The following is a 9,765-nucleotide window of genomic DNA, read 5'->3' as shown; positions in this document are numbered from 1 at the left end:
CGCACTACAAGTCATCTGATCAAAAATGACGCATATGCATGGAGTACCACTTAGAGTAAACATTACCATGACAGCGAACATCATGTGAGGTCCAGTCGGCGTGAGATGAGTTTCCAGTTGGCACGCTTGTGTTTTTAATGGCTTTAAAAATGTCAGACTTAATTACTTACTATGTCAGAAAATGTACCTCACATGGGTGAGAGGAAGATATCATGTTCTGAGACACATAAGCTGGATGTGTGCCCCACCACCGTTGTTTAAAGCTCAAAGCATAAACTTTCTCCTCTGCAGACCAGTTTCTGCTCCTGCCATGTTGAACATTATAAACTTTTGCCAGAGCCAGTTTATGAGTTCTCTGTTTTTGCGAATGCTCATGCGCAGAACTGGTAATGTAATCGGATACAGGTGTTTACATGGCTATTTTTCTTATATTTAATGGATTATTTACAGGATTATCCACCTTGTTCGATCGGATAGAAATTGTATTCCAAATGACTTCAACTGGACAAGGCTATTCCGGTGTGTACATGGATGTATTCTCTTCCGATTGAGCTACTGGTCGGATTATTAATGGATTATTAGACAGCATGTAGTGTTCCCCAATTGAAAAGTTTGACATGTGCCATGTGTCTCACTAGCGGAAGTCATTTTATTGCAGAAAGAAGAATGTGCACTGACCATATTTTCTGTTTTTTTTTTTCTGTCTTCACTCCATTAGTATGTTTGATGTGGGAGGACAAAGAGATGAGAGGAGAAAGTGGATCCAGTGTTTTAATGGTATGCTTGACAACTGATATTGTGCTGTGTTGTAGACATCTTAACTGATGATGTTTATTGCTGCCCTTCAGTATATTTTTTATAGTTTTTATATTTATTACATTATTTTTTACCACTTCAATTTCCACAATTTGTTCATTATTCACGGTGGGAGGAAGGCAGGAAACACCCTGGACAACTGTCTATATTATAGATATTCCTTATTCCTATCACACCCATCATAGAGAAAATGATGGGTGTGATAGGACCCTACAATGTCTCTACAATGTACCATATTATGTCAGATCACTGTGAACCTACATTTCAAACATTGAATTATGCAGATTTTAAATGTTAATTAGAAGTGCCTAGCACAGCAAATTTTTTAAAGAATTAAATTTACGACCATGTGAGGTGTGATGTCTACACACATTAAGAGATCTTCACATTAACGTGTGATCTTGCATCACGAATTGGTGGATCAGAATCAATTGTAGAATGTAGAATGTTAGGCCTTGAGAAGATGTAAACATATAATGAATCCAAAAACTGATTTGTTGGCCTTATGAAACTGTCAAGGACAACAGAATCTGTGCTACTACAGCATGCATTTACATGTTTTGTATTTACATGTCTGAAAGAAACAAAATACCATCTCTTTAATTGTTTCCATATGACCCTGCAGATTTCATTGTGAATTTGTAGTAATCTGTAAATATCTGCAAAAAAACAGCTTTAATGAAAAATCGTTAGTGAACTTTACATTTAAACGTATGGGAAGTTTTTGTCTCATTAGGAGTTCTAAACCCTCAACACTTAGTTTCTGTAACAGTTTTTCAAAATTGTGATTGCATTTTAGTTATGTGGAATATCTGTTGCAGTTTCTAGTCAGTATTTCTCAGTTGCACACAACAGGCCAGATTAATAAGTCTTTTGTTCATCTTTTTGTGCTTCAAAACCATGGAAAATTGATTTATGTTATTAATCTAGCCCTACCCTGGACCTATGAGCAAAGATTTCCTGACAAACTCTTAACTCCAAATGACCCTTTCCTTAATATCTTATTCTTAATTTATTCAACTGACCAATCTGCAATATAATCAGATAATTTCACTATATAAGGATTTAGAAGAAATGGGTGGAACTGAAGGACAAAACTGTTCATTATGAGTAATTTTCCAGGTCATTATACAGCCAGTCCAATCTTGTTTATCCATAAAGGAATCGTTATGCCCTGGATCTGGTTCAGATGTTCCTTTTAAAATGTGCAATGTGTTAAAATATATAATTGAAATAGAAGTGAATTTGAAGATGTGCCTCTGCTTGTTCTTTCACTCTCTCCCCTTCTAGATGTCACCGCAATTATTTTTGTGGTTGCCAGCAGCAGTTATAATATGGTCATTAGAGAAGACAACAACACAAACAGACTCCGAGAAGCTCTTGACCTCTTTCGTAGTATTTGGAACAACAGGTGACTGTCCTTCTACAAATTTAGTAGGCCTTTGGGTTTGGGCCATGACAGTTTGTGTCTAGATTTCCACTTAAATTTATGGCATTTGAAGCAGATGGCTTACATTGGCAGACTTACAATTTCATAGTTTTACACAGGTAGACAAAGGTAGTGTTAGGAATCTTGCCCAAGGACTCTTAGTGGTGTAGTGTAGGGTATTTGCCCAAGCAGGGGATTGAACCCCAGTCTACAGCTTAGAAGGCAGAGGTGTTACTGACTACACCAACCTGGTTTCTGGAGAGGAAAAAACTTTAGTAGTTTTAACCATTTTAATTCATTGTCCCCTAGAATTACTGAGTTCATAATGGTCAGTGTTTATTAGCTTGATCTAATATATAAATTGTGAAAGAGTCTGTATTAGGCAAAACCATTCAGATTCCTAATGAATAAATAAAATATTTCTTAAAAGCATGTGGATGAATCCCTCTGGGAAACTGTGTTACAGTTAACTACAGCAGCAGACATGAGGTTAAACAACATAGTACAAAATACAACAGATACAAGAAATGTAGATGATGGACTACATAAAACACTGTACAGTAAACAATACAAACATGAAGTACAGAACAGTAAAGAGGACCGTGCATTTCTATGTTTCATGCATAAAGGAAAATAGTTTATAATAGCTTTATATCCCTCTGCCTCATTGAATATTGTAGGAGAAGTTTAATTTCAGAAAGGGCTAAATAAAAAATGTCATTGATTGTGACTCCTCCTTTGGAAGAAAAAATTGTACAGTTAAATAATTGTATTGTCTCTTAGAGGTTAGTTCAATAGAAGGTACATTATTTTGTACATCATTCACATAGAAACATTATTCCATTTAAAAAACAAAACTTCAGGATTTTTGCTCATAATTAGGAGTGTCATTAATTCCAGAGAGTACTGTAACTCTCAAACTCAGGAAACTCAGGAAAAAGCATTCCTTCTGACTGAGTCCTCTGTGTCTCTTTGCAGGTGGTTGAGGACCATCTCAGTCATATTGTTCCTCAACAAACAGGACATGCTGGCGGAGAAAGTATTAGCTGGGAAATCCAAAATCGAAGATTATTTCCCAGAATATGCTCGCTACACCATACCAAATGAAGGTGATATTTTTGTGTCCTGATACTTGATATTATCTCCTTATAAACTTTTCCATATCTCCTTATCCTTTTCCATTCCAAGCAGCCAGAAATACAGTGAGGGGAAAACAAGTATTCAGACACTTTGGTTTTGGTTTGGTTTTTTATTTAATGTACTGTATGAGCAAATCTATGTGGACACCCCTCCTAATTTAGTTTAGTTGTTTTAGCCAGACTCACTGCTAACATGTTTATATGATCTCAATCACATAGCCATGCAATTTCCGTAGACAAACCTTGACAGTAGAATGGGTCGTACTGCTGAGCTTGAATGACTATGTATGGCACTGTCACAGGATGCCACCTTAGCCACAGTTTGTGAGACACCTGCTAGATGTGCCCTGGTCAACTGTAAGAACTATTGTGTGAAATGGACCACAGCAGCCATGAAGACCATACAAATTCACAGATCAGGTAGCCAGAAGCTGAAGTGTATAACGCGAAGAAATCTGTCCTCTGTTACGTCACTCATTAGAGAGTTCCAAACTGCATTTGGTAGCAATATCACCTCACAAGAGCTGTGCGTCGGAAGCTTCATGATACAGGTTTTAATGCCCAATTAGCTTCAGACAAGCCTAATATCACCTGTGCAATGTCAAGCATCGGTTGGAATGGTGTAAAGCATGCTGCAGCAGGACTGTGGTAGTGTATATATATATATATATATATATTCGGGTCTAGGGAATTAGTTGGCCAGATAGTACATGGAAATTTTGGTTATGCTCTTCCAACCAATGTCGGACATTTCTAGCCGCATGGCAGGTCGCATCGTCTTGCTGGAAGATCCCATTCAGGAAAGACAATCAGCATGTATGGGTGTACGTCTGCAAGGATGGATTTATACCCAAATCGGTTGAGAATGCTATGAAAACACTCCCTAGACCATAACGTATGTAGATAGATGTGATGGTCAAATGTCCACATATTATATATGTCTAGTGCATATATATGCTTCATTTGTATTTATAAATAAAAAAGTATGTATGTAAAAACAGTAAGAACATTGCTGTTCTGGTGGAACACATCTTCGACACTGTTAAAATATACCTATTGTACCTATTTTATACAAATTTCATAATTGTTTGGGAACAGTTCATGCAACAAGTAGCAATTATGGTGAAGGTGAAGAAGCTTCCTTAAGTTTTCAGGGCTGCCAGTACTTAAATGGAAAAAGCTACAGAGCCATAGCAAAGACTTAAACATTCTCAACAGTACAATTTGTTTGCCATGTGCAGTTGGAAATTCAAGGGAACTTACAATCCCTGAGTAATGCGAAGAACTGCACCTCAACCCCATTCCCACATCCCACACAATACTCCTTTTCTAAAAAATAATAATGCACAAATGTTTAACAAGACAATGACCCCAGACATGGAGCCAGATGGCTTAAAAAAAGGTGCTGGCATTTCTTTGCTAACCTTTTGAGTTAATTGCTTTTGAAACCTTAAGAAGGATTTTGAAATTGTGAATCTGTTCATTAAGCCCATTTGCCAATAGGAAGTGCTGAAGCAAAAGGCAGGATACACCCTGGACAGGTCGCCAGTCCATCGCAGGGCAGACAGACAGACAGACATAGACATTCACACCTAGGGGCAATTTAGCATATCCAATTGGCCTGACTGCATGTCTTTGTGGGAGGAAACCGGAGAACCCGGAGGAGAACATGCAAACTCCACACAGAGAGGACCCCAGTCACCCGGCTAGGGAATCGAACCCAGGCCCTCCTTGCTGTGAGGCGACAGCGCTACCCACCACGCCACCGTACCGCCCTGTGGACGTTTCCACTAGAAGTATATTAAATAACAAAAACAGAAGTATTTGAATACTTGTTTCCCTTCACTGTAAACTTTTAAGTCAACATAGTGTTTCACAAAGAAATATTCATGCATCCAAGCTTGATCCAAGCTTGATGTAACAGCAGATGTACTGTTTCATAGTGCACCCAGTTTAAGGCACGCGTTATTTAGCTGGTGTGTGTGTTCAGAAAATGAAATCTAAGAGCATTTGCACTCCACTTAAGGGTTTTTCTAGATACCATGGCAAATTAGAAACATACTTCTCTGTCCCAAAACTTTAATAAAATTACCACTACATTTTAGCAACTCCAGAACCAGGAGAAGACCCAAGAGTAACAAGAGCCAAGTATTTCATTCGTGACGAGTTCCTGGTAAGTTTTTTTTGAGCTCTTGCATTAAGATTAGGTAGAATTAAAATTAGGTAGAATTAAAATTGTTGCCGTCAACAAGAATGGGAAAATGTAATGCATTTTTCACAGTGACATGTATCTAAGTGGCATATTTGTTTTTAGTGAATCATTGTTTTGGGAGGATCTGTTAGCTAGTTGAATGGTTTTACTTGATGATAGGTGGGTTATTGACGATGTTGTTGTTTGGGCAGATATCACTGTACTTTGATCCAATATTAAGGAAAAACAAAAAATTGGCTTGTAAGTTGATAATTGTGGGTAATTCTAATCCTAGTAATTATTATGAGAAATTTAATTCATGCTCTATTCTCTCTCTCTCTCTCTCTCACTCTCTTTGTAACAGAGGATCAGCACTGCAAGTGGAGATGGACGTCATTACTGTTATCCACATTTCACATGTGCTGTTGACACAGAGAATATCCGCCGGGTCTTTAATGACTGTCGGGACATCATCCAGAGAATGCACCTGCGGCAGTATGAACTCTTGTGATCTGGTTCACAACAGCAAGAGTGCTTTTTACATACCTGTCTCCTAAGTCCCATCCGTACTCCCAAACAAGGCCAAAACCATGGACAATATGTACTACTGAAGTTTGGCAGACCCACCTTTTCTTGTTTGTCATTGTTTTTTAAACATTTGTTGAATGGAGGAATGTTTCTTTTTTGCCATTCCACTAAGCCTTTGGCTACCTCCTTTTTTATTTAAGATAAATGTATAAATATACAGAAAAAGTATATGAGTGATGTGAGTGTTTATAAATACACACATACACATACATGCAATCTGGCATCTGCCAATTTATAAAGATTGCATCACCTTGTGACCTCCAGACCCCCTGACCTCTCAGGCTTCTGGGCTCTCTGCTGCTCTTTCATTCTGAACACTGAAGAGTGCCCATAGATGGAGGGGTAGGGGTGAATACTGGGAAAAGGAGAACTTAAAAATAAAAAGAGTAAAGTAATGCACTTTTGCATCAGGTTTTAACTGACTGTATTTACTTTCAAAAATGGACACACTCAATGTAGCATTGTAATGTTTGATCCCTATGTCTTGCTTTAAGCTGTGGTAGGTGAAGGGAGACTCTAGAGACTCTAGAACTTTTCAGTTCACTCTGAAAAGTTAAAGCAACCACAGTTCCTCTGATCTGTTCAAACATTTTGTTTAGTCCTCAGACCACTTTGGGTGAAAATAGAAAGATGTCCCATTTCTTAACTTTGTGCACGTTGTGCAAGGTTAAATTTCTCCTATACAGATTTTAAAAAGGTTCTTATTTTGTACAACTTTATGGAAAGAGAGGGAAAAAAAATCTACTTGTAGATCGATCTTTGTGCCTTCATTATGGCTGTACCTGTAAATGAAGCTGAGATGTAAGTATGTTTTTGACTGCGCTGTACAGCTTGATGTCACCCTTTCAGCAGAAGGGACTGCAGATGGGGACCTACTATAGATTTTTGTTTTTTTTTTTTGTGTTTGTTTTGTTTATATAAAAGGAAAAAAATGCTGTTTAGAAAAAAAGTATCTAAAATCTGTATACATTATGCAAATGAATTCCATTGCCCTCACATAAAGCAGCACCATGCTTTTTGTTTTGTTTTTATATTTTCTTTTTAAGCTTTAAAAACATTGGAGATCAGTTAAAGTGTTCAAAAAACACAACCTGGTGTTGTTTTCATAGGGACCTTTTTCGATATGAAGTATGTCTGCAATATATATGGGTGTGTGTATGTGTGTGTGGGTGTGTGTGAGAGAGAGAGAGCGACATCGAGCCAGACGCATGACTGTGTAGTGTGTATGCAAGAGTGCATTGTGTGCACTCTTATAAATGTGCGTACATGTAAATTTATAGGTCTATATAAATATATATGTACAATTCTACATGTTTAATTATGTGTGTGTTTAGGTGTATACATGATTTCTATGTATACAGTGAAGATGTGTACATACACACATAGATAAGCATGTTTGGAGTGAAAAGAAAATATGGAATAAATGAGTGTGTGCAATACTGACAGCAGTTGTGCTTGTCCCACCATTTGTCCTTATGATTTACTCATGTAAAACTGGTTTTCACAGTTTATGAGAACATATAAGGCAAGTGTAATATTGGTTCTCCATAATTCTGCCCCGCCTCTTGCCCCTTCCCCTACTAGCCTAAAATTGTAACAGACTTTGTGTAATGGGGAATGAGCAAAGACATCACACTGCAGAATTTAATAATAGCATTGTGCTGTAATAATCATTAAACTTAGATATTCACCAGATGTTTTGCAACATTAATAGATCCTGAAACTTGCGTAATTTGTTTGGAATGAACAAGAAAGGCAGAAGAGCAATACATTATTTTTCAAAAGTATGCAAATTGCACAACTGAGGAAAATAAAATCATTAGGACTACATAGAAATATTTCGTATTCCTTTGGATTATGGCTGTCATGCTGGTTCAGTAGCTCTTGTTTAATGTTTCTTCAATAGCTGAAAACTGCACAACCTACAACCAGCTGTAAAGTAACAAGATGGCAGCAATGATGCACAACCTTTGGATTGTGAACCCTTTACACTGAGGCTTGAATCATGTTATACACTAAAAAGTGCTTTTAAAAAAAAACCAAAAAAAAAAACCTGGTTGCCTCAAAATTTTTAGTTCATTGAACTTTTGATTAACAGAACCGTCATCTGTGGTTTACGTTCTATTAACTTCATTTATCATCAATCATTTTAGTGTATACTACACTAAAATTAACTATAAAGTGTGCAGATGTGTCGGAAAAGATAACCTTTGGAAGAATTCATACAGTAGGATGTGATGAATTCTTTACATTTTTTTTTTAATTTTGAATTTCAGTTGTGTGTTGGCTCACATTACACAACAATTGACCGAGGCTGCGACTAGGTGGCAGTAAGGACACTAAACCTTTTGATAATTAATGTCATGCTGTTTTTCAAATTTAAATTTTAATTGCCTTACGATTGCATTATGTACGACACTAAAATCAGCTGTATGTTGTATAGGTAACTTTTGATTAACAGAACCGTCATCTGTGGTTTACGTTCTATTAACTTCATTTATCATCAATCATTTTAGTGTATACTACACTAAAATTAACTATAAAGTGTGCAGATGTGTCGGAAAAGATAACCTTTGGAAGAATTCATCCAGTAGGATGTGATGAATTCTTTACATTTTTTTTTTAATTTTGAATTTCAGTTGTGTGTTGGCTCACATTACACAACAATTGACCGAGGCTGCGACTAGGTGGCAGTAAGGACACTAAACCTTTTGATAATTAATGTCATGCTGTTTTTCAAATTTAAATTTTAATTGCCTTACGATTGCATTATGTACGACACTAAAATCAGCTGTATGTTGTATAGGTAATTCACAGTAATGATGCACCAGCTTTGTTTTTTTTTTTTTTTTTTTAATTTCACTTGGATTTTAAGCAGATTACACACACTAAAATTTTGTGTTGTAAAGGGTGTTTCTAAGTGTCAGTAATGATGCACAACCTTTGGATTATAAATGCAAAACAATATATATTTCACAGTTTTTTATTAATTTAGATTTGTTTTACATTTTAATGACATTTAACCCCCTTTTACATACAAAACTTACAAACAAAAATTACAGCAATAAAGGGCATTTTCAATAGCATTTCAACCACATTAACTATAACGGTGCAACTAGATAGCAGTAATTACACTCAACCTTTGATAATAATGCATGTCAACTGGGTCACACAACACTAAAATCCAATTGTAAAAGTAAAAAAGTAATGCAAAATACATGTTGTGTAGGCTGTGACATGGCCCTGTTGGGAATGGAACCCAAGTTCCTTGAAATGGAACAAACTGAAAAGCTGGACTGTCAAAGAGGGTACAGTAGGTTGCTACTATCGGAATGTTAAATATATGTATTGACTTAAAACATATGTACACATATCTACAATAGGTACATGTAGCTAGTAACTACACTCATTGGCCATTTTATCAGGTACACACCATATACATGCACTCTGTAGATTTATTTGTAGATCTGTTGCATAGGTTCACTGTTTGCTGGATATTGTTGGTTGACTGACTACTTTCAAACTAGCAAACTTTGAACACTACTGTGTTGGGACATGATAAGGACAATGCTAATCCAGTCCAAAGATTGTACATCTTTACT

The 9,765-nt window shown here is 36.6% G+C and overlaps 1 protein-coding gene across 4 annotated transcripts in view; it reads left to right on the top strand.

Moving 5' to 3' along the window:
* LOC108439741 (guanine nucleotide-binding protein G(olf) subunit alpha) overlaps positions 1 to 7,608 on the top strand; it is a 53,833-nt gene extending 46,225 nt beyond the window's left edge. For all 4 annotated transcript variants that reach the window (XM_017718303.2, XM_037536855.1, XM_037536856.1 and 1 more), the window contains exons 8-12: positions 719 to 777; positions 2,107 to 2,227; positions 3,224 to 3,354; positions 5,490 to 5,557; positions 5,940 to 7,608. In XM_017718303.2, the coding sequence (XP_017573792.1) occupies positions 719 to 777; positions 2,107 to 2,227; positions 3,224 to 3,354; positions 5,490 to 5,557; positions 5,940 to 6,086 (526 nt within the window). In that variant the 3' untranslated portion in view covers positions 6,087 to 7,608. The remainder of the gene's footprint in view (positions 1 to 718; positions 778 to 2,106; positions 2,228 to 3,223; positions 3,355 to 5,489; positions 5,558 to 5,939) is intronic.
* Positions 7,609 to 9,765: the final 2,157 nt, after the last annotated feature.

This window comes from Pygocentrus nattereri, chromosome 3, assembly GCF_015220715.1.
Source record: "Pygocentrus nattereri isolate fPygNat1 chromosome 3, fPygNat1.pri, whole genome shotgun sequence".
Lineage (NCBI taxonomy): Eukaryota > Metazoa > Chordata > Actinopteri > Characiformes > Serrasalmidae > Pygocentrus > Pygocentrus nattereri.
The sequence above is the reverse complement of the archived record's forward strand: the minus strand, read 5'-3'. Positions and strand labels throughout refer to the sequence as shown.